A 25,901-nucleotide genomic window follows, 5' to 3' on the forward strand; every position below is an offset into this window, starting at 1 on the left:
TATAATTACCATATGACCCAGCAATTCCACTACCGGTATATATTCACAACTAGAAGTAGGGTCTTGAAGAGGTATTTGTACATACATGTTCACAGCAGCACTGACAGTACTTCAAACAAGGAAGCAAACCAAGTGCCCATCAATGGATGAATAAGCAAAATGTAGTATATACATACAATGGAGTATTATTCAGCCTTTAAGAAGGAAACTCTGCAGTATAGTACATCACATTAAGTGAAATGACACAAGACACTTTGATTGCACTTATATGAGGTAGTAAAAATCATAGACAACTTGCAATGATGGTTGGGAAGAGCTGGAATTGCTGTCACTGTTTAATGGGTATAATATTAAAAGATGAAGTTATGGGGATAGGTGATGATTGTACAGTACAATCGTATCACCACTTAAAAATGGTTAAGACAAATTTTGTGTGTATAAAAAAAGAACCCCAAACAAAAAACTTGTCTGACTTAAGGTTTTCGCAGAAGGGTGATGTGTGCCTACATGTGTGGAGTACTGGAGGGCAGAGGCAATTCCTCTTCTCCAGCCTAAGTCAAGCCCTTCCCTGCTCCTGGTTCTGGGCAGGTTGGCTGCTCCTTAAAATGATATGGGTCTGCCCTAGCCAGTTTGGCTCAGTGGATAGCATCGACCTGCAGTCTGAAGGGGCCTGGGTTCAATTCCAGTCAGGGGAACATGCCCGGTGTGTGGGCTTGATCCCGTGTGGGGCATGTGGGAGGTAGCTGATTGGTGATTCACTCTCATCATTGATATTTCTCTCTCCCTTTCTGAAACCAATATATACACACACCAATAATCATCTAAACTGCAATCCCTTTCCCACAGGCTCAGGACACTACAAAATAAATTAGAATGCAGATTTTCCAGACTTCTATTTTTTTGTGAGAAAAGCAGATTCTGGGAAACAGCACCCAAGATTTTAAAACATTACAGATGTCCTACTATCGGAGTGGGAATGTTGACTTTTGTGTACTACACCCAACAGATTGCCCTTTTACCTTTTCATATTCCCTATTGTACACTTGGCTTTGAGAGCTCTTCAATGCTGTGATAATTATAAAACTTCCTAAGAACTCTTAACTTCAAGAAAAGGTCTAAAAATTTTAGGTCCTTTAAGTCTTTTAAAAATTAATCATACTTCCTGAGTCTTCACATCCAGAATTTTTCCTATATAATCTCAAGTAATTTGGTACCTATATCTTCATTTACCTAATTAGTACTTTTTTTTAAAGAAAGGTAATCTGCATATTTAATTGGGCAGGAGGGGAAAGCCACGCAGATTTTCAGGGAGAATTTGGTGTTGATAATGGTGTGAAGTAGTTTTAGGGAGTAACCATTGGAAAGCAGAAATGTGGAGAAAATTACTTCTAAAATTCACACTGCAATGAGAATATTCCTCAAGAGAGCATTTTAAGTACCCTTAATTACCTCTTAAGTACCACACTATTCTTTGAGAGTAACTTTCCAGAGACTGGGACACATGGGACCCAGTAACAAGGTTGTACGTACGAAGCATTTTCAACTGTTTGATAGAGTAAATGCTAGCCCTAGCCGGTTTGGCTTGGTGTATAGAGTGTCGGCCTGAGGACCAGAGAGTCCCAGGTTCAATTCCAGTCAAGGGCATGTACCTTGGTTGCAGGCTCCTCCCTGGCCTGGGCCCTGGTTGGGTCTCATGCAGAAGGCAACCAATCAATCTCTCTCTCACATCAATGTTTCTCTCTTTCCCTCTCCCACTCTAAAAATTAATGAAAAAATACCCTCAGATGAGGATTAACAAAAAATAAGAGAATAAATGCTAATTTCTTTTGCCTGTTACTCAAAAAGGTTTGATCTAAGGTGGGAGATCCTCAAATATCAACCCCAAAGCCCTGGCCATAGTTTACTTCCCCACATAAAAACCCAACTCACGCCCTAACTGGTTTGGCTCAGTGGGTAGAGCATCAGCCTGCCGACTGAAGGGTCCCAGGTTCGATTCCGGTCAAGGGCATGTACCTTGGTTGCGGGCACATCCCCAGTGGGAGGTGTGCAGGAGGCAGCTGATCAATGTTTCTCTCTCATCGATGTTTCTAACTCTCTATCCCTCTCCCTCTCTGTAAAAAATCAGTAAAATTTATAAAAAAAACAACTCAGCCGGTGCCTGACACTTCTCCTTGAGCTTTCTTCCATGTACCTGGAGGTGAGAAACCCATTGAAAAAGGTAGTTCCTGGCCAGGCCAGCCTTGAATGTAATGGCCCATTATACCTCAGAGCAGTGAGGAACAGTTCCAGAATGCTGATGGATGAAGCCCAACTCTCATCAAGTGTAACCTCAAGCCATGTGCTTCATCGCAGGAGACAAAAGTAATTAAGCTCTAACCAGTATCAATCACAGCAAGTTAATTGTACCCGATAGTGAGAGGTAGCTATTTCCATTTTACTGTTCACTCAAAACTAACAAAGTAGGTCTTATGAAGCTTTTCATTAACTTCTACATTGTGATGGAGTGGTAAGGCAGCCCCACTGGTGTGGTTCAGTGACAGCCTCAACCCATGAACCAGGGCACATGCCTATGTTGTTGACTTGATTCCCAGTAGGGGGCATGCAGGAGGCGGCCGATTGATGATTCTCTCAAGTATGTTTCTACTCCATTCCTCCCTTTGAAATTAAACAACAACAAAAAAACCCCCCTCTGGCCCAGCAAAATAGTGAATTCCCAAGACTTCATGTTTCTGCTCCTTCCTTGAAATGTCTGACTGAATGCATTAGGTCCCCAGAAGATTACCATTTTTTAAATATTCTGAGCAAAAAAATAAAGGATAGACTTGTTTCTAAAATGGGGTGGCCTTCACCGATTTTTAAAGAAATGCTTTCCTGCCCGACTGAGGCTCAGTGGTTGAGCATTGACCTATGAACCAGGAAGTCACGTCTCGATTCCCGGTTGGGGCACATGCCCAGGTTGCAGATTCCAACACAAGTGTGGGGCATGCAGGAGGCAGGCTATTGACTATGATCCTCTCTCATCATTGATGCTTCTCTCTCTCTCTGAAATCAATAAAAATATTTTAAAGAAGAAAAAGAAATGCTTGCCCAGGCCCCCAAATGAAGATTATTTTTGTTTCCTTTAATTTTCGATTTGGAACAATAGCAAAACCAGTTCTGTTAAGTGATAGTATCTACACCAGACATCTCACTGAAAATGCCTATCAGAAAACACTTCTTGCCCTGACTGGTGTGGCTCAATTGGTTGAGTGTCGTTCCATGCACCAAAAGGTCCCCTTTTCGATTCCCAGTGAGGGCATATACACAGGTTGCAGGTTCGACCCCCAGGAGGGTACATATGGGAGGCAAATGATCAATGTTTCTCCCTCTAAAAAATCAATAAAAACATTAAAAAAAACCCCAAAACACTTCAGCTATAGGTAAAGCAATTTCCTCAAAAGTGTGACCTCTATACTTGACATCACCATCATCCATAACTTGTTAAAAATGCAAATTGAGACCCAACTGAAACCTAACACATCAGAAATTCTAGGAGCAGGACTCAGCAATGTTTCAGCAGTCTCCAGGTAATTTTGATGCACTACTATAGAGAACCACTAGTACAGTATAAAGAAGAAAAATCTCAGCCTTACCCAACATTCACAGGATAGGAACCAGAGCCGAAGGGGCACGCACATTCCACTCAATCCTTGAGTTTTCAGTTATATTCAATGGAGATTAGTAAGGAAATGTACAGAAATGCTCTGCACACTACTATAAATTTTCTTAAACAGCCTACAGCCTACAAACATTTTTATTAACTTAATTTTTAAAAAACCATCCTGCAGCATTCCTGCAGATTTCTACTACACACCAAGAACCTATTTTACTTTTTAAAGACATCAAAAATCAACGATGGACAAAGCCAGATAAAAATTTGTGTATTCTTTCCGCTTTTACAACCTTAATAACACCTGCCATAATAATTAATAGGTGTTCCTAAGAGTTTCCCTCAAAAGAACTGACGTAAGATTAAACTAAACGCTAAAATTGAGGTGGGAAAAACGTTCTTAAACTTTACAGCAAGTTTGAGTAGAAACATTGCTAAATAAAGATTTGCATAATCTGAGAAATAGCTGTTACAGGTTTATTTAAAACTATCAGTTAATGAGATGTTCTGCTTTCTAAATACTATGAAAACACTAAATTTTTTTTTCTACAACTTGGTACACTGACAAAGTAGGACCTCTGGGAAAAAAGCTATTATTGACAGAAAACAATTAGGAATGCTGTTGTACACATAAAGCTTTATGTCGTTGCTGTTAGGTAAAAGTCAGAATTAAACAAAATTGGGTAATTAGTAAAGGCCAAAATTAAACTGCACAAGTAAACTGGCAAGGATTTTTTTGTGCATGTTACATTAAAAAATTATCATCTGACCTTCAAAGAAAGACCATAAAATTGTATCCAACTATTTGATATATCATTTGATACACCTGGACCTAAGTGTTTCAAAAAGAATTCGTAAGTTATTTATTTTTTAAATTAAAAAATAAAATTGAGAACAGATAATCCTGAAAGCCAAGAATCCTAACATATTTTAAGAGGCTGCTACAACTAATTCTTGCTATTACATGTTATTTCCAATTTGACTATTAAATAAGCATGGCTAAACATCAGTGTTTGCTACTTCGTCTTTTAGCATTTTAAACTCCCAAGGTTTTAAAAACCCATGAACAGCCCCATTTCTTGGTTATGTAACAGGAACAAGAAATCCACCAGCACCAAAACTTTAAAATTCAGATCTTTAGTAGCACTCTTTAGAACACTTTAGATTTAAAATGTAGTAATTTGTTAAAACATGCAAAAAAGTGTAACAGCAAATAAAAACCACAACTGACAAATTATATTGGTTAACATTTCAAACATGTATAACCAATGAACATGACCTAGGTTTTTATTGGTATTTCACCTCAGAAACTTGAATCCACAGATATAAGCAGTATATAACCAGAAAGTTACAAGTAAACACAGATAATACATGCAAATTTCTGTTCACAAAGATCACATGTGCAGGTATATGGATTAGAAGCGTGCGTTTAGATTATGGCCAAACTGTTTTTAAATGCAGAAATGTAAAATTACATTTTGAAAATATGAAAAGATGGTCTACACACTTCAAAAATCAAATGTTGCTTATACCAGATGTATGACAGCTACAGGATTCAAGTGACAAGCAATAAGGTCTATAGAAATTAATACTGGTCAAAGAGAATGAGAATATTTTTACATTTCACTGAAAATACATTGACTACTAGAATACGAAATCTAGCAGAAACTTAGGGGAAAAATTACAAAATCTAATGCCAGTTACTTAGTATTTCTTATTACCTAAACAACAGCATAACATTAAAAGAAAACTGCACCTGTATTTTAATTGCTAACTTCAGTTAATGAAGTTACCAAAAAATGAAATGCAATCAAAAAAAGCTTCAAACGCCAAATGAAAAGTCTGCAAGGCTCAGATTAAAAGGTGGAATGTTTCAGATGAAAAGTAATAAAAATACAACTGGTTTTGTTCTTTATTGAATGGAATCGAAAGTTTTGACATTTCTTTGAAGCTTAGAACTACTAAATTTCATTTCTTTGAATAGTTCTACGTATCATTTTTTTAGTGGTGCAAGTTGTCTCAAGTAGCTTACGAAGTCAGTCTCTACAAAGTACTTGTCTGTTACCATTCTGATAAAACAAAAATTCTTCATTAATTTAACCGTATGTGTTTTTGCTATAACACTTAACACAAGAACAGACATCTATTATTTTTCCACTAAAACAAAAGAGTACAATAGTTTTCTTCTAACTATCAGTATTGTATTTAAAAAAGGTTAACATTAAAAACGAAGAACTATTATTTTCCTTGAAATCGTTAAGCTTCTTGCACATCTTAAGTTTCTTTCTTCTGCCTGCGTTCTTCTGCCAATTTATTCAGAAATTTCTGAAAAGTAAAAAAATTTAAAGGTGTTGAGTTACTTAAGAGAAACACAAATTAATTAACTCCAAAATAAAACAGTCTATCCAGATTTGGGGATTTGAGTGTAATTTAACCTATAATCTTATCACTATTTTAAAAGATTCAGTTATTCCTATTAGTGTACAAAACTAAAATGGTCCAGGGCACTACAATAAGGCATGGGAAAATAATGGTGAAATGTGAAAAACAATCACTTCAATGTGTAATTAACACTAATTTATGAAGATGAGAAAATCTCAAGACCACAGTTACATAGAAATGCTACCACTCCAAGAACATTGATTAGTTAAAATGACATGAATTTATTTAATGCCCCCTTCCAGTAAACCAAGTGGGCAGCCTTTTCTTAAAGGGCCAGCAGTAAATTTTGTAGGTCTGTGAACCATTTGGTCTTTATTTCAACAATTCAATTCTGCCATTACAACTATGTAAGTAGCCATAAACAATACTTAAATGAATCATTGTGGCTGTGTCCCTAGAAAACTTTATTTATAAAAAGAAGGTGGTTGGGCTGCAAGTGTAGCTTGCTGACACCTGTATTAGATGTGTAACCTCTAGAGCTCCTGGACTCCAAAGATCTATTAAGACGTTAATAAAAGTAAAAAAATAAAATAAAATAAAAATAAATCTACTGTAAAACATCCAGTTTCTTTACTTTTGGCTGAAATTTATCAACTGTGTAGTTATTGTAAATTGATGAAGATTAGAAGCCATTATATCCTTAAAAAGAAGAAAAATTACCACCTTGGAAAGTATCAGGTAATTCATCCTTAGCAAGATATTGTATTACATAATATTTTTAAAAGTATTCTTTATTCTCACTTTTAAAATTTATTAATTTGAGAGAGAGGGAGGGAGGGAGGACAAAGGGAGAGAGAAACATCAATTTGTTGTCTCACTTATTTATACATTCATTGGCTGATTCTTGTATGTACCCTAACTGGGATCAAACTTGCAATCGTGATGTATGGGGATGATGCTCTAACCAATTGAGCACCTGGCCAGGGCTACATAATAATTCTTAAAGTTGACAAAATTCAATTAAAATAGGAAATAAGAGAACCATCTCCTATAGAATATCTAGAAAATTAGAATAGCTAGAAAATATTAGAAAGCATGGTATTCTTTATAAAGTGTCAAGCACCCAGAGACCACTTTTATATTTATATCTCTAGGTAATACATATAGTTTCTGCCATCAAACAGCTTAATTGGATGAAATATATAAAATTATTCCTACTGTTGAAAATAACCACCATTCTTTTTTCATATCCATGATAAGATACTCACAGCAAAGAACGCATTTAAAACATGTGATACTGCAAAGAACTAGATTCCCTAAATTCAATGTTATCCTAGTAAATGCATAGAACATGTTGGATGACTAACTACTCTTGTAGTTTTGTGTTACAGAACAGTTACCTACAATTATGAGTGCTTAACTCCTCTACTTTTAGGGTTTTCCCCTGTTATCCATCTCATTATTCTGTCCTTAAAGAAGCCACTAACTAAAATACCCACTTTAAGAGATCAACCGAAGGACTTGTATTAAGCATAACCAATGGACACAAGACACTAGGGGTGGGGGGGTGAGGGCATGTGCTGGGAAATAGGGGAGGCTAGGGGGAGGTCAATGGGGAAAAAAAGGAGACATATGTACTACTATTTGTAATACTTTAAACAATAAAATAGAATTTTAAAAAATCCAAATAGAAATTTGGATTATTTTTTGCTCTATTCATTTACCCCTTTAACTTTATATCCTGTTAATCATAAAACTTACTGAAGAGTGTCATTATTAGTAAATAATAAAGTCAATGTAAAAATCATTAAGTATGATAGGACATAGTACTTTATGAAGCGAAAAAGGCTTTATGTCACTTGGTCTTCAGGATCCCAGTATTTTCCAAATTAGACAAATTACAGTCCAATATCCATTTGAGAATACTTAAAAATAAATTTAATTTTATTACAAAATTTTTAACATGGTTAGAAATTATTAAATTATCATTTAATTAGAAGATACTATAGAAAGTGGCAGAATAGATGTTTCTAGAATTAAACTGCTTATGGCCCATCAATAAAAAAAAAAGTTATACATGCTTTACTTTCCATAAGCTTACACCATTTGTTTTCACAAAAGAACTGTCCTCTTTCAGATTTAGCCTTACCTTTAATTTCTGATAATGAGGAAGGCTGCTGCAATGAGTATTCTTTGCAACTTCTTCATTTGTATAAAAGAGTGAACACAGCTTACAGTAAAACCCTGTTTTAGGTATCACATAGTCTATACCTAGAACACAAACATATATTCTTACAAATTCAGTAAACTGAGTAATTTAGTGTTCTCAAATGTTATTTTTGTGTGAGAAGTCCAAATGGCCTAAGCTAAAACAAAATCCAACAACAAAAAATGACATTAGTTAATAGTTGTATTTAATTGATGTTCAAGGTCCCACCTAATTATACTCTTAAAAAAGGCAGAAACATAACAGGTAAACAAAACAAAAAGCCAGTGAAATTCTTAGAAAGCTTTGAGAAAAGAATACATTTCTGTAATGATAACAAAAGATAATACAAAATCAGGAGACTTGGGTAAGAAAAAAAAGAATATATCAATTAAGATTAACAAATTGTTCTATACAGAAATAAATAAAATGCTATCAGAGCTTATGTAAGACCAATTTTAAAATCTTATATATGAGTTTGGGAAGGGTGAGAGGGGAAGAACAAAACCTTAAATCTCACCAACAGGAACATTGGGTTGATAGGGTCCAATTCTATACTCATCTGGGATTGAATAGTCCTCCTTGTTTTCATCACTTTGGCCATCTGCATTCTCACTTGTATCTTTGTTGGGATCATCAGCATTCTCAGCAGATTCAGCACCTGGTTCCGTATTTTCCTCATTTTTAATTCCATTTTCCAACGCTGCTTCATTTTCTTGATCAAGTTCCTCGATCTTGTCCACCTTAATTTCAACCAAACCATCATCATTTTTGTCACCAGATTTAAATGCCATGCCCGATTTACGAAGTTTCTGAAGTTCCGAATCTTCCTCATCACCAACCTCATCTAGAGTGACAAAACCTTCCATATTCCCTGGGAAACGACGCTGTTAAGAAAGACAAATTTACTCTGCAACAATTATCCTGCAGCATCCCTTCCATTTGCTTTACTTAAAGGGAAAGGGACAGCGTCTTTGTCTTTATTCATTCTCTCAAAATACTTTTTCCCCCCTAAAAATCACTGATTTTAAAAAACTTAGCTTGTTTTAAAACTAAATAATTGAAGGCTTGCCTTGTGCAGAGAGCAAAAAATAAATGATATGAGGATAGTCATATTCTAAGCATTTGGAGACTTTTATATTTCTAGAGCATCTATCTTCTATATATATAATCTATATATATAAAAGGCTAATATGCAAAGTGTCCCCTCGGGAGTTCAATTGCTTGCTATGACATGCGCTGACCACCAGGGGGCAGCGCAGAAGAGAGGGAGGCCCCAATCAGCCCTGATCTCTGGCCAGGCCTAGGGACCCTACCTGTGCATGAATTTGGTGCACTGGGCCTCTAGTATATCAAGTAACTGATTAGTTATAAATAACTTAATGATGTCCTCTGGAAAAAAGTATCTTGTGACACAACTGTTTTTTAGAGAATACCCAATCCAAAACAAGTGTAGCAGTTAAAAAAAAATTTTTTTAAAAAAATCAAGCTCTGGAGTATGATGGCCTAGGCTTAAATTTTGGCTTGACCACTTATAAGTAGTACGGCCACTGACAATTAATGAACTTTTCCATGCCTCAATTTCCTCATTCATGAGATAGGGATAATGATAATGAAGACATCTGTTGCATATGATTACTGTGAGGGTTAAGCTAATTAACATATATAAAGAGCTTACAAAAATGTATAGCATGCAATAAATGTTTAATAATCACAAGCTCTTTAAGAGTCTGGAGGTAAAAATTTCTAATAGTTGGCCCTACCCAGTTTGGCTCAGTGGATAGGGTCCCAGGTTCGATTCTGCTCAAGGGCAAGTGCAGGAGACAACCAATCAATGTGTTTCTCTCACACTGATGTTTCTGTCTTTCCCTCTCCCTAAAAATCAATGGAAAAATATCCTCAGGTGAGGATTAACACAAAAATTTCTAATAGTTGAATGTTGTTTAGAAAGAAACCATAGAATAGGATTACAAAAATCTCATTTTAAATAACTATAGGCCCAGTGCACAAAATTCCTGCACTGGGGGTAGGGGGTGGGGTGGGGGCATCCCTCAGCCTGGCCTGCGCCCTCTTGCAGTCAAGTCCGCTCCCCACCACCACTGATGTGCTTGCCAGTCATCAGCCCGGCTCAGGACTTCTGGCTGAGCGGTGCTCCTCCTGTGGGAGCGCACTGACACCACTAGTGCGCGTCACAGCAACCGGCAGTTCTGCTATTCAGTCGATTTGCATATTAGCCTTCTATTAGATAAAAAGGGTTTATGTGTTGATTTTTAGGAAAAAGAAGAGAGGGAGGGAGGGCGAGGAGAGAAACATTGATTTGTTGTCCCACTCATGTATGCGTTTATTGGTTGAGTTTTGTATGTGCCCTGACTGGTGATTGAACCTGCAACCTTGGCCTCAGGACCACACTACAACCTAGGTGCCTGGCCAGGGTTCAAGAACCATTTAATATAAGTGGCTTCAAAGACATTTTAATGCTCCAATCCTTAGTATACATGGGTCTTTGCTTTATTTATTGTTCCTTGTATCATGTACCTATTTTTATATTCATCTTATATGCTATTTGTAACATCTATTCTAAGAAAAATATTTTAAAAGTTACTGAAATATCTGATCAAGTGTACATTTCTCATATAGGAAGAATTTTTAAGTTCAACAATTTTTTAATGAGTGGAAATGTTTTAATCATCTTTTGGTCAGTTAATTTATTGCAAAATCATACCCATCTTTTAAAAAACAAGCTGAACTATACAGCTGCTTCAAAGTACTTACAATGTAGAAGTATATATAGTTTTAAGTATTTTCCCTTCATTACTAAGAAGTCCTCTTTTTGCACTGTCATTTTTGGGCAACTTTAAGAGGTCCTATTTAATCCAATTATTGCAGAGTTTAAACTTAAATGCTTGTATTATAGTTCACACCTGATTTTTTTCTAATATAAGTGATTGAATCTCTTTAATCTGCTAAGGTAAATAATTTGAAACATTTATCTGATCTAGTTTTCTATTAAAACAGATCAATACAATTTTCCTTTACCTTTTTAAGCTTCTTCTTTGCAGCTGAAGCACTCGCATTTCCATCTTTTTTCACAGCTTTGTCTGAAGGTTCCTTTTTCCCATCAGAAGTCACATCACCTAAATTAGCAAGATCTGTCTCATCTCCCACTGAACTGCCACTTTCTAGCAGTGCTGCTGCTTCTTCTTCATCTACCAGTAGCTCATCTTCAGATTCTAGAAGCATGCTGGGTTCTTGTTCTGCCTGGTCATCTTTTGTATCTTTTTCACCATCTTCACCTGACTTTTCTTCTTGTTCTTTACCTTCAGTTGTACCTTCAGTCTTCTGGGAACCCTCAGTTTTGGATTTCTTATCGCTTGGAGATTCTTTGCCATCTGGAGAATAAGATCTTTTTCTGAAATCAAGGAGATATACATCAATTAATACTGAGTTGGAAAACAATAGTTTAATATACCATTATTTATACACACAAACAAAATGAAATTACCGGGATTTATCTTTTTTCAGCAAGTCAATGCCTCTGTTAGGAATCTAAAAAGACAAAATTTTGCATTAACATATTAAAATATTCACTTGCAGAATACATAATTATCCAGTTAATTAATAACTGATGACCATCCTTCATATAATCAACTATGCTTATTCAATCCCTATAAACATATCTAAGAATTTAAGGTAACTTTAAGTCAGCAGTTTTTTACAATCAACATTTCAATCAATCAGTGGATAATAAACATTTTGGTAGCAGAACTTTGTTCAAAGAATCCAGGTGCTTTTACAGAACACCAGATAGAAAACTTCTGCTACTAAGGAAGACCAAAAAAAAAAAAAAGAGGAGGTTGCTTTCTTTCAATTACTAAACCCAATATAAGTAAGACAAATCAAGTACTACATACCCTTAGTACCAATTTTTTGTATTTTTCAGACAGGTCAACTTTCACACATCTCCCCTGAAACCAAAGGGCCTTTTTCAAACAGTGGTCAACCATTGCCATAGCATCTTCTCTGGTCTCCATTTCAATAAAGGCCTTAAAAAGTTAGAAAGAAGATTATTTCTTAGAGAACTGTATATAATATGGTGCTTACTATTCTTTCTATCCATTTATTAGGTAGGACCAAATATAAAACTACCTATATGCAGGCTTCCTGCAAAAAAGTAATTAAAGTAATAAGCTTAGTAAATATTAATCAAATTCTGTAAGAAAAGAAAAAATTATAATTAAAAAAATCTGAAAGGATATAAACCAGAACGCTGTTAAAGAAAGTAACTATTAACCCAGCCGTTGATAGTTGAAAGTAACTATCAACTCAGCTGGTTGAGCTCTCTGTCCCCAGGAGGTAGCTGGGTTCGATTCCTGGTCAGGGCACATGCCCAGGTTGCAGGCTCAATCCCCAGGAGATATGCAGGAGGTAGCCGATCAATGTTTCTATTTCTATCTCTCTCCCTCTCTCTGAAACAACAGTATCCCAGTTGAAATAACAAGAGAAAAAAAAAGGGAGAATAAATACCTACACATAGGAAGATTTTTGGAAGCAAACCCTGGAAACAAATAGTGTTACTAGCCTGAGCAAAAGAGAGTTTTACTTTCCACTTTTATTCGATGCTTTACCTTATGCATCTACTTCAATGTGGAAGAAAATATTGTGTGGCTAAAAAAATTAATCTATGAGGAGATAAAGAAAATTACTTCCTCGTGCTTTTTTTTTTTAACTTAAAATGAGAATACATAGACACACAAATAAATCTTAAAGCACTTTAAGGAATAGTCTTTTTCAAAATCTCTACATGTATATTACCTGACTTTTCATCCTCATCAGTATATAATTCTTTATTTTCCCATAAGGCTCAGCAAGCTTAAGGACAGCACTGTCAGAATAGCCAGAATGAGGTAAGTTGCTGAGATGTATCACACGTCCAAGCTCCTGCTTCTGATCAAACTTCTGGTCTGGTTTCCCTTCTGGTTTCTTTAATTTAGTAAATAGGAAAAAAGGGCATGTCAAATGTTGGTAGGTACACTATAATTATTAGTTAATATTATCCTAGTTATTAGCAACAATTTAAAGTAGCTAAAGTTAATTAAAATGATACATTAAATGAATGGCAATATAAATCTGAAAAAAAGACATTTACCTTTATTCTTTTATACTTCTGGGATAAATGGACTCTCACTGGCTTGCCAAATACTAATGCTGGTGTGGTTGTGTAATAATCCACTGCAGCCTGAGCATCTTCTGTGGTTGCCATTTCAATAAATGCCTGCAATTATAAACATAAAAAACAAAACTATTTCAAACATTGTTCCAAGTCTTTCCAGACATATTTAATCATTAAATAAAAAATACTTTCAAGAATCTAAAAGCAGAAAAACCAACATTGCTAGCATGCTGTTTTTTTTAAACGATGTCCCAGATTTTATCTTCATGGCACTGAACTATCACTTATGCCTACTGGACTTGAAATAATGATTTGGCATGATTTTGGTAAAAGTTTTAAATGACTTTCCAAAGATTTATCCATTTACAGCCCTTAGAGTAATTTAATAATGACAATTTACTGCTCAAGAATCTAAATTTATAAGCTCACTAATTATCTATTAATACTAGAATTTAGTATTAGAACAGGTCCTTGAATAATGTTTCATTACAACATTGATGAGATACCATAAGAACTTGTCTTGCTTATTATAGCCTATGGTAAAAAATGGTTTTGTTATATGTTCTTTTATTTAAAGAACACATTGATATTCATTAAGACTTAAATACTAACATACTTCAACTATTGGCTTTTCATCTACTTCATTCCATATTGATGATTTAAGATTACATTGAGCCCTAGCTGGTTTGGCTCAGTGGATAGAGTATTGGCCTGTGGACTGAAGGGTCCTGGGTTTGATTCTGGTCAAGGGCACATGCCCAGGTTGTGGGCTCGATCCCCGGTAGGGGGTGTGCAGGAGGCAGCTGATCAATGATTTTCTCTCATCATTGATGTTTCTACCTCTCTTGCCCTCCTCTCCCTTCTTCTCTGAAATCAATAAAAATATTTTAAAGAAAAAAGAAAGATTATATTGAATTATTTCTCTAATACAAAATCATGCAATAATCTCTTTAGGAAATATATTAGTGATGAATAAATACTATACGTATTTTAAACTCATACCTCATTAATTTTATTTAAGATCAGATGATTTGAAATGACTCCAAATGGTTCCACCAGCTGTAATAATTGATATCTCAAGTTTTTCCCTCGCTGGAAATCCATGATGTGAACAACTCGGCTAGTTTCCTATTCATTGGGAAAGAGAATCAAGTCAATAAATCTCTTTAAAAGCAATATGAAACAAGTTATGCACACTAATTTTATAGTTGAGTCTAATGTTAACCAGAACAGATTAAGTATCCTATATAATAAAAGCCTAATATGCAAATAGACCGGTCGCTATGAAGCGCACTGACTACTGGGGGCAGGTGCTTAATGCAGAAGCTGCCCCCAGCCCGCAGGCTAGCCAAGGTGGGTGCCAGCAGGGCCCCCCCGCCCCCCTGATTGTCCTGCAGCGGGAGGTGACTGGCGGTGGGGCTGGCGAAAGCCCCCCAATGGCCCTGATCGCCGGCCAGGCCTAGGGACCCTACCCATGCACATATTTCATGCATTGGGCCTCTAGTTTAAAATATCAACTCATGTAACAGTGATGGCGAACCTATGACACGCGTACTCATTTTTTTGGTTGATTTTTCTTTGTTAAATGGCATTTAAATATATAAAATAAATGCCAAAAATATAAATCTTTGTTTTACTATGGTCGCAAATATCAAAAAATTTCTATATGTGACACGGCACCAGAGTTAAGTTAGGGTTTTTCAAAATGCTGACACGCCGAGCTCAAAAAGTTCGCCATCACTGTCATATAACATTCTAGAGACTTTAAAAACTATACAGGAAATCACATGTCAGTGCGGAAGGGTAGATCTCAGTTTCAGGAAACAGTCTCTGCACTGATTTTTAAATTGAATACTATGAACATTACTGGATAGGAAAGTTCTTAAGGCCCTGAATCAAGAGAGGCCTCTCAACTATAGGCATATTAAAGATTAACTCTGATCAAAGTAATAGAAAAGCCTGATGGCTTTCAAACTATAACAGTCTTTCAATAGAAAGGACTATGACACAAATTCAATTAGCACATCATTCATGAAACAGTAATTACAGTAAAAGCAAGAGTTGAGTTACTGACCACTCTGCCTTTCTGCATGTGTCTTGGTCCTTGCAGGTTCCCATTTCCAGCACCTTTATGTGAAAAAAAGTACTTTTTTATTCTTGTAATAAATATACTTGCTATAATAGGCTATTTCAATTGAAAAACGAATAACTTTCAAACACTAAAAAGATATTACAAATATGAGCACCATGTCTTTTCATGCAATGTTATTTTTTAATAACAGTTTAATGAGTCTTCTTTTGCCCATAATCAGTTTATTTTTATGGCAAAACTTCTTAGGGAATAACACAAATTTTATAATCACCCAGATTTCCTCTTGGTCCAACTGCTGGCCCCCCAAGATGAAACGAGGGAGGTGGAGGCCCCAAAATTCCTGGCGCTGGGTTTGTAGATTGTTGCAACATGAAGGGATCACCCCTAGTAATGTGAAGACATAAATATAACAAGCATGATAAAGATGTCCACCAGAAATAATTAAAATTCATTATTAAAACCCCCATATAACTATGATTCTAATCTTTGGGGGCATTTATGTGTGAAGCAATGAAGAAAATTCTTAATAGTAATACAATAAAAAATTACTATATAAAATAGTTTCTGAAAATTCACCCACAGTACTGGAATTGAACCTAGGACCCTTTAGTCCACAGGCCCACGCTCTATCCACTGAGCCAAACCAGCTAGGGCGGTAAAAACTTTTTATTAACACGAGAGACACAAAAGACACCAGAAAAATTAAAAGAAATGATAAATTGGATTTCATTAAAATGATAAACTTTTTAATCGTTAAAATTATAAAAAATAAAATTCACCCACAGTGACTTTGCCCTCACATTCAATAAAAAATATTCACAAAATATTTTGAAAAGTTTAACCTGAATTCCTTACATTGATCTCCTTTACAAACAATAGCTTAAAATTTTTAACTTACATTGTGTGTCCTGTATCATTGTCAGGGTTCCATTCTGGGTAGCTTTAAAAAGACCAGAAAATTAACTTTAAAATAAAACTGTCCTTTTCACAAAATAGCCTTGTTTGGCCTTTAAAATAGAGGTTACTTATTAGTAAAGTTATAGGAAAGTCTAAGTCTTAAAAAATATTTACAGTTTAAAACATGCCATACATTGATATTTCCCAAAGAAAAACTTCAAAACTACAAATTAATCCAAAGGAATGAAAATAAATTTGTTTTGTACTGCGTGAAAATGTAGGTAATTAATGTTGACTTTTTTTTCTGTATTTGCTAAGTCTTAAATAGAATCAATACTGTATGAGGAATTAGAAATATGGGCTATATAAGGAAATGAGGACCAACCACACAGGTTTTGCTTTTCCTATATAAGTACCAAGAACACACTAGAAAGGACAGCCCCAATAGAGGTAGGCATATGTGAAAATTGCAACACCAGTGAACAATGGGTATTATGTGTGCTGCTTAGGCAGGAAGATTCTCCATGAAATCAATTTTATTCTAGTTTAAACTCAGAAACAAATGTATGCCAAAACCAAAAAATACATCCTGAAAGTTTTTGCTTAACAACTAATTTGTAACTTCTATGAACTTTTCCTTTCTTTGTATATTCAATATTTTTAGAGCATGTATTATTGTTACTGAAATACCCTACGTATCAAAAGCTATCTTAAGTCTATTAAAAATCCTCTCAATTTGTATAAAAAGACCAATGTTTATTTACACTAGAATATTAACAAAAGTATCACTATCACTGCATCTAATATTCCATATAAGATCCCAGATCTAAACATTGCCTATGCAGTAATAACAATGTGGATATTACAAGTAAATGACCAACTCCCCCAAACCAATCAATGGTTGTTTCCAATTCACGATTAAGGATGCTTTAAAGGTATTTCAAACTCCTACATTTCAAGCAGCAGCTGGCATCGACGACTGTGACTTGCTCCATTGATATGTTGACTCCACTCCTGCAGCAAAGTAAATTCGTAGAATTAACAAATATAAAGCTAAAATATTTTCACTTGAACCATTCAAACTCTGGGATGTTAATTTATATGCAGTATCATAGGCTGTACAACACCTGCACATTCACTAATCACACTGAATTTAAAATCTTTTCTCTGAATCCCTGTATCTTGATCCTGCCCTCAAATACGACATGCACACTCTTGGAAAAACTGGATAACTTGGTTAACATATTAATAGGCCTTGACAGGGAAAAGATATAGAGTTAATAAAAAAGATCAAGAATAGTAACTGACCTTGCTTTAGATTAGCTAGACATAATTTCTGCTGTAGAACAAACTAAATTATTCATGTCAAATATTAGAATTGCTTTTTTATAGTACTCTAAATATGACAAAATATCCACGCTTATATCTACTTTCCTAGAAAGTATGTTTTAAATGTGAACAATTAGCTAAACATGAAGGCTTTAATTTCATCTAGCCTTTGAGATATGACCCAAGTATACTACAAACATAAAGCTAAGATGATTCAACAGAAATGGCTTTTCTAGAACATATTCCCCATTTACCCCAAATCTAAGTTCCCATTGTATTTCCCAAAAATAAAGAAGCAAATTTCAATGCCAGCTCCCAACTTTTAAAGGAGGGAAACGCTCCATTTGGTCAATATTTGCTCCTTTGTATTTATTTCAAATTTAAAGGGATTAACTTTTCTATTTTATGCAAATAAATGTTCGTTTCTTTAGTTAAAAAAGTAAGTAAATGATTAATGTTTTAAGTAATATAAGAGAGTTGTTAGGAAAAGTAGGCTCTGCTGCCACACTGCCTGGTTCTATTTCCAAGGTGTCACTTGCTAGATGTGAGTCTCTGGTACAAAACAATTCATTGTGATGCAATATTCTCGTATGGTTTTATAAAAAGTAAATTAAATAAAGATAAACTGCTTATTGCCAGGCACATAGAAAGTGCTCAGAAAGTGAAATATTATTACATTGCTAATGAATGCTATCTTGTTTTACAATTCCTGCTGTATGAGTATTATTGTTTCACAAAATGAGGCAACAACTTTTATAACATCCACACTACCTAATGCAATATTTGGAATATAAAACATGGTCAGGCAATGTTTTAAAAAAGGCTCTCACGAGCTGAATTAAAACAAAGAACCAAATTTACAAGAGATAACTTTTTGAAAAGCTTTAGAATTGTTTTTATAGACAGGATCCTAAATTTAAAAAACTGATTTATCTTATAAGTTTACAAACATTCTAATAGAATTAACTAAAATCCCATGAGAGAACCAAGATGAAATACATCCAAACAGAATGGCATTTCTCAGAACTTGAAGAGCTATCTCTCAAATCCAGATCGTCTTTTGAATAATGGCTATCAATAAGGAATTCAAAGAGATCTCTCCAGCTGGCTCTACAACTAGATTATTTGGGATATAAAAGGGTTTTACAGGCAAAGCAACAGACCATTGACTTGTTGGAGGCCACTTTTAAAATGGCTGTAAGCAAGAGGCACCATAGGTAAAGTTGATAAAAAACAGAAGAGGGTTCAACAAATAATTTAGAATTTTCGGAACTAAAAATATCCTCAGATTTTATTTATAAAATATCCTTGAAAAGTAGTGTGTTGGGAGAGGAGTTAAGTCACCCTATTAAAGCATGCTTCTAATTCATTGGAGAGGGAAAGGGTATCTAGTTGAACAGAAATTATTTATATCCAACACTCCATGCCCTTTTAAAAGGTCCAAACTTACGCTAAAGTGTGGCTGATCTTTCAAGGGACTCAAGTACTAGAAGGAAGGCCAAGATGAAAGAATCAGTTACAAACCTCCCCAAACCCACACATTACTAATCTGCACTACCACACCTGATCTTTTACTGTTTGGTTTAAAGTGAGGATTAAAAGTCAAAGGGTTTTTAAAAAACTTATAAATCCTTGGATTCTCCATAGAGGTTAACTCTCATATCAGATTAAAAAAGAATAAGGATTCTCTTTTTGAATTCAGAAGTTCTGTAGGAAAACCAAGTTATATAAGAAAGGATAATTTGGAGAAGCACTTTTGGAATGGCAGAATAAAGAATAACATAAGGGCTTCTAGAATAATACTAAAAGGAAAAATATGAACTCAAGTGACAAGACAGTGAAAGGCCAGTTTTCTTTAAGTAAAAGGAATTTGAGGTTGTATAGAAAAGCAACTTGATGCTCTAAAATGACCTTGAAAGAAAGAAAAGCAATACCATCACTGAAAGTCACTTAAATATAAATGATGACAAATTAGATGAGGTTTTTTCACCTAAAAGTTTCTTATTTCATACTAAAAAGTTTTGATCATGTAGGTTACTTAACGTTACCATTAAGTGAAAAGAACAGATTTTCCAAGTTATGCAGCAATACCAGAGAGCAGGATTAAATATTTTAAAAAATGTCATCTACTTTCACCCCAGGAATTTTCTCTGAAGTAATTGTTTCTATATCAGCTATCAAAAGAGTAAGAACCACTGCTAAATGTAAAAATTTAATTATTTTTTTTCAATTATGCAGGTATCCAGAAAACATCAGCTATGTTAAGGAAACTCTACATTGAGAATTCAGGTGGTTACACTTCTTAAAATTGGTCCAAATTACAAATATACATTTTGTAAATCAAGCAATCAAAGGACCTCTAAACTAGTTCTTAATATTCCCAATATTGTCAGAAAACCAAAACTAGGTAGGGCCTAAGCATTTTTACAGGTTAAAAGTACCTCTTATACTAGAGTTAGGGTATCTTACTCTTGAACCTAAAGTTTCACCAAATATTTTTAAACTGTTCTTTTGTTTGTTTAGACCCCATTTACTATTATTTACTAATATCACTGTTTAGGAACTAGAGGTAGCAAAATTTGGAGAAAAAATAATTCTATATATGAAACAGAAACTTTTCTCTGATTCAGGTCCTCCTGTGGTTTCCTTTTGTGTTCCTTTACTCAATTGATTTTCTATGTGCAAGCAACAAGGTCAAATTACTGCTCAGTCAAAAGGAGACTTCTAACAACAGGTTTTGATTTATTACTCCAGTAACAAAGATGTTAAGTCCCTTAAAATCACTTTCATTTGAGATATGTAACTAGTGATTTTCCTTGGAATTCAGAGATCCTACCTGAAAACATCGGTCAATATTGCCATTACTGCAAAAAGGCAAGGAGTAAGCAAACATTTTGTGTCACCAAAGTTTAATGGACTTTATTATTAAGTAAACTCCCATCAGACCTAGAACTTGAAGTTCAGTACTGAACAAAAACTACATCCTATAATATATTCTTAGTATTAGTCAAAAAAATTGAAAAAGGACATTAGTCAAATCACCTATCAAATGAATTTCCATGAGTTTGAAATTCTGTATCTTAAATGAAAATTGAACTATAATTTTAAATTTAGCATTTAATGTTAATCTATTTTGGTATAGATTAAAATATTTGTGTACTTAAACTATACATTAATTCAAAAGATTTTTGTAATACTTGAGAATTACTTTTAAAAAACATTTTTCAAAGTACTCTATAAACTCAAATATACGTCTCTCCTCTTAATTATCTGTGACAAAAATATTGAGGTCCAAACACTAGATTATAATCTATGATTTAGTTAATTCAAAATCAATACTCACTAAAAAATGCATTTAAAAGGAATTGTGATGAATAGAAAATGACCTTTCCAAATGTTACTGTAAATAAAATACCCTATGTAACAGTAACCATCAATTTCATGGCAACATATCCCAGTTAAATAGAAATGAACTATACACCACATCAGGAAAAACGGATGGTCGTGTTGACTTTAAGTCAACTGCACTGTATATTGAAAAAATAATAATCAGAGAACAAGTAAAATCTAAACATTGAAAGAGAAAAGGACAACATATTTAAAAGAGCATTTTGTAAAAGTTCCCATTTTGCCAGATGTGATAATTAAAGCAAAGGAGAATCGAGATATATAAATATATTTTTTTGTTCAAATGACTATACCAGAAGTCTAAGCCTAAGTCAGAAAAAGAATATGTTTATGAGGAGCACAGAGCAGGATACTGCAGTAATTGATTTTTCCAAGTCTCTAAAGGGATAGATGCAATATGGGATAATAAAAAGTGAGTTTTGAAGTATGTTTAAGAAAGTTGTGGAAAAGGAGAAAAAAAATGATGAAAAATTTCAGTTATAGTATGAGAGTTTGTGTTAAAGGGAAATTAAAAAAGGAAGAATGAACTAATCTAAAATATAAAACATACTGAAACAAACACCAGGGCTCTACATTAACTCTTTCCCTATAGCCACAGATAAGGAAAAAAAGAGAATCTTTCAAGAATCCATCTTTACTACATACAAATCAGCAATCAAGACAGATGGAGAGCTAAAATCTAGCATCCTGAATGGCAGAGCATATTGACTGCAAAAAAAAAAAATACTTAAAACAATTCAACAAAGCAGACAAAAAACTGCTTAAATATGAATAAGAAGATTATACTGATGCCAAAAACCAACAAGATAATCCCAGTGGATGACAGTTTTGTGGCCAGAAGTAATCTCGGCAGATTGTATTAATGTAAAGCCCTGGTTTAAAATGCTCAAAAACCAATTACCTTCCAAATAAAGTGTTCTCAAAAGTATAAAAATTCTTGATCAACTCAGTGTCACCAGACTACAGAATTAGAGTAAAAGATATAGGTAAATACAGAATAGACACTACAATGTACAAGAAATTAGAAGCATCTGTTGTATTAACTCACCTTATTAGAATGAACTGGCAAATCACATATAGAGCACAGATGGGGATAACCCTTCGGTAAGAGTCCATGGAAGTCTTCAATATTGCTACTTGGAGGAGCGCCCCTCTTTTTCTCAAAGAGAGATCTCTCTTGTAAGGGGCCAGGACCACGTCCCATTCTCTCATACTCACTGTCAAATTTATGATAGTTATGCGAGGTCTCACCAAAAAAAGAATCATCCCTACACCTTTCTCCATCTCTTAATCTGTCATCTTCATAATCCATTCTGTCATAATAACCAGATTCTTGAGAACGACTTCCATGGTCATAATCAAGCACTGGGTTGAGACTAGGCCCACGATCATCAAAACTATCTCTTCTAAAGTGCCTTTTTTCTTCCCAATCATCCCTAGGTACTCTGTATGGTGGCTCCCGTGTAGCAGATCTGCCATCTCTACCATAACTCAATGTAGGGCCTTCTTCAGTTCTCCTCCTTTTAAGTTGTAGAAGGATTTGGGGCAAATTCTCAGGAGTTATCTTGTCCTCTGGATAACGACTCAGTTCATCTAAGTCTCTAGCAGACAGACCAAAGCTGGCCAAAATGTTACTGGCCTGGTCTGCATCTCCACGGTGTTGAGAAGACAAAGGGAGTGGACCTCTACTTCCAATGTTAAATATAGACTGCAAATTATGGGAAGAAGTACTAGCAGAAGACAGTGCACTATGAGCTCCTTGTTGATTCAATGAAGAACTCATTCCAAGATTCATTAAACTAGCAAGGCGTGCAGTACCCTGGTTCATCCTTCCAAGAGATGCTGGCATAGTTAAAGACTGGGTAGCAGCAGCAAGAAGGCCTATTCCTGCTGCAGACAGGTCACGCCCATGACCCTGCGTGTCCCTACCGAGAGATGACTGCTGGAATGACTTGGACATTGTAGAACTATCTCTTGGCTAGTTTATAGATTAAAAAAAAAATTTTTTTTAAAAGATGGCCAAAAAGAAAGCTCAAACTAGAAAACTAGATTAACTGTGCTTCAAAAAATGGTAACGCCAAGAAAAAGGATCAATAAGGACTGTAGAATCTTCTTCAAGCTGAGAACCAGCAGACAACTCTGTAGAAAAATAAGCAATTTTAGTCATAAATCCCTTTAAGTAGATGCCGTTTTTTAAAGAAAAAAAACTTATGCATCATGTTGATAAAAAAAAAACATTTAAGATCTCAAACTTACAAGGAATTTATTATATATCTTAAAACAGATTCCAGATGTATGCAGAGCCTGCATATAGATATTTAAAAAGTAATCTTTCATGCTAAAGTTTAACTATTAAAGGGAATTTCATACTAAATTTAAAAACATTTCAATTGAAGGGGTAGACAGATGTCTGAGCACATCAAAATTTCAGTAAAAATATAGATGGGTCTCTTCTTTCAGAAGAATAAAAATACACCCTATAGTATGATGCTTATGTTCCAGGAGAAGACTAAAAACAAACAAAAATCAATGTCAACAAGTCAAAGATGAATCAGTTGTATTCTGCTTTAGAAAATGAGACCTATTATAACTATCAGAAAGAACCAAGTAAAATCACAAGTAAATGAAGTTAGGTGTCAAGTACCTAGTATAAGATATAAGACCAAACACAATAGCTGAGACCTTTATGTAGCAAAATCAATCGGAGGTGAAGACAGATGTGAAGAAAATTAAGTGGCTTCCTACAGTTCAAGGATTTCTGCACAAATATAAGCCGTATGACTAACTGCCTTCTTACTGTCCACCCTATGTCAGGCAGCATTTATTTCATTTCTAATCTTATGAGGTAAGAATTAAGTGTGGTCGGTACAGAAATAAGAGACCTCCCAAGAAAAAAACCCCAAATACAGGAAGTGTAGGTGATTCAAAGAAGTGAAACTCTCCAAGTTTAGCATGCACCAACACTCATTTAATGCTCAGGGCTTCAGCACCTCTAGAGTTCAAAACAGGTAAAACTGAAAACAAGATCATGCTTGCATAGGCTTCTGGAAACTTTCCATAAGAATAGTCATAATCACCTGGAAAATTTAAATTCTGAATATGATCACCCAAGATGTATTTCTGGATGAAATTATTTTCATTTTCTTTCTTAAATCGTTCTTTTACCTCAGAAACAGGTATGTAAGAATTTGCAAAGCATTTATGTATGATTCTCATAAAATATTAAATGATGTACATAACAAATGTCCTTGATGAAACAATATTTTATAATCGAAACTACATACAGATGTTTTAAATTGTTTGCTATAGAATCCTATTTGGAGGCTGTTAAGTTTTTATATGTTTGATGATCCATACACCTAAGCACTGATAGTGCAGCAATACATAAAACTTTATTACAGTAAAAACCAGGCAATATTTAATAGTTACAAGTCTATTATGGAACCAATCCCACTAATAATAGAATAATGCAAGGAAACACTGAACAAATACAGTGGTAGATGAAGTATTAAAAAAAAAAAAGGTTACAGGCAGAACTACATTTTACAAAAAGATGTAAAAAAGTTAAAAGGACACAGAAAAATCTATCAGAGGTGACTGGAATTACAAGATGTTTTTGTACACCAAGAAAGATGAATTTGAGAAAAGACACCAAAGAAACTAGTTCTGGATGAGATCTATTATATAAACTACTAAAGCTTTAAGATGAGATTAATAAAAATAAAGACAAGTGGACTTCTTTTAAGTTTCTTTGATATGTCTTAAAAATGCCGTACAGAAAGGCAGTTGAAATACTGTGTAAAAACATTGATAGGGACCCTCTAAATTTTCATGTATACTTTATTGAAAAAAAGAACTTAGAGGGTTTTTCAAAATCAGTATTTTAAAGTACCAAGGTTATTATTAATTGCAGTTTTTGCTCTTCATGTTATAGGCAAAACTTTGTGTTACTGAAAATCTAGTTTTTAAAAAGAACTATTCTTTTCCCTCAGAGAAATTATACAATAGTATTATGATCATGTGTAAAATTTTTAAATTCATCATATTTTAAGAAAATGATTGTTGGATTAGAGACCTCAAATACTTTCCTTTGTAAGGTTCAATGAAAACAATGGCTCTGCAAAAAGAAAGGTTATGAGAAGGTAAAAGATAACCTTAAGACAAAACAGAAAATGGATGTCAGAAAAAGGGTAAGACAAACAATGTAAATCCCATGACAACTTATAATTTCATTAAGAATAACCTTAAAGTTTGTAATTTTATTAGACCAAAGAAATTGAAAGAAATCAGGCATGACTATTTAAAGAGCTTTTATGAAAATAATTCTTTTAATATCTTTGGTCAATGGTAAACATAAGACAAGCCATTTAAAGGCTCATTTAAACAAGATTGGCCTAAGCTGATCAATGATTCTCTCATCATTGACGTTTCTATCTCTCTCTCCCTCTCCCGTCCTCTCTGAAATCAATACCCCTCTCCCCCCAAAAACAAGACCTGCCTATTCAAGTTGGCACAGATATTCAATAAATTATTAAAGACTTTAAAAAGATTAGCTTATTTTACTGTAGGTTTCCCCCTCATAATTATAAAGTTCTTTTTTCATAGTATATTATGAGATTATTATTAAGTTTGAAAATAGTTCCTTGGAAAGAATTCTAACATGTAATGTCAAAATCTACTTTACCCATTTAAGATCTTTATATAATAAATTCTAAATGCCCATCAGGGCAGAATCTTTCACTTGCCAAAAAGAAAGTACCTCCACCCT

At 34.4% G+C, this 25,901-nt stretch overlaps 1 protein-coding gene across 14 annotated transcripts in view; it reads right to left on the reverse strand.

Annotated features, from left to right (window-relative positions):
• Positions 1-4,770: 4,770 nt before the first annotated feature.
• The window catches only part of MATR3 (matrin 3), a 48,776-nt gene continuing 27,645 nt past the window's right edge, over positions 4,771-25,901 (reverse strand). For 7 of the 14 annotated variants that reach the window (XM_023752096.1, XM_023752095.1, XM_023752094.1 and 4 more), the window contains 14 exons: positions 22,182-23,272; positions 17,349-17,410; positions 16,398-16,439; positions 15,771-15,883; positions 15,482-15,534; positions 14,410-14,535; positions 13,384-13,509; positions 13,050-13,217; positions 12,149-12,280; positions 11,740-11,783; positions 11,274-11,646; positions 8,758-9,124; positions 8,181-8,302; positions 5,759-5,974 (listed from right to left, as the gene is read on the reverse strand). In XM_023752096.1, the coding sequence (XP_023607864.1) occupies positions 5,924-5,974; positions 8,181-8,302; positions 8,758-9,124; positions 11,274-11,646; positions 11,740-11,783; positions 12,149-12,280; positions 13,050-13,217; positions 13,384-13,509; positions 14,410-14,535; positions 15,482-15,534; positions 15,771-15,883; positions 16,398-16,439; positions 17,349-17,410; positions 22,182-23,093 (2,691 nt within the window). In that variant the 5' untranslated portion in view covers positions 23,094-23,272 and the 3' untranslated portion in view covers positions 5,759-5,923. Of the gene's footprint in view, positions 5,975-8,180; positions 8,303-8,757; positions 9,125-11,273; positions 11,647-11,739; positions 11,784-12,148; positions 12,281-13,049; positions 13,218-13,383; positions 13,510-14,409; positions 14,536-15,481; positions 15,535-15,770; positions 15,884-16,397; positions 16,440-17,348; positions 17,411-22,181; positions 23,273-25,901 lie in introns of those variants that run through there. The other 7 variants (XM_006086519.3, XM_006086518.3, XM_023752091.1 and 4 more) reach the window with 6 other exon arrangements.

The sequence above is a fragment of the Myotis lucifugus genome, unplaced genomic scaffold (genome assembly GCF_000147115.1).
Source record: "Myotis lucifugus unplaced genomic scaffold, Myoluc2.0 scaffold_28, whole genome shotgun sequence".
Taxonomy (NCBI): Eukaryota; Metazoa; Chordata; class Mammalia; order Chiroptera; family Vespertilionidae; genus Myotis; species Myotis lucifugus.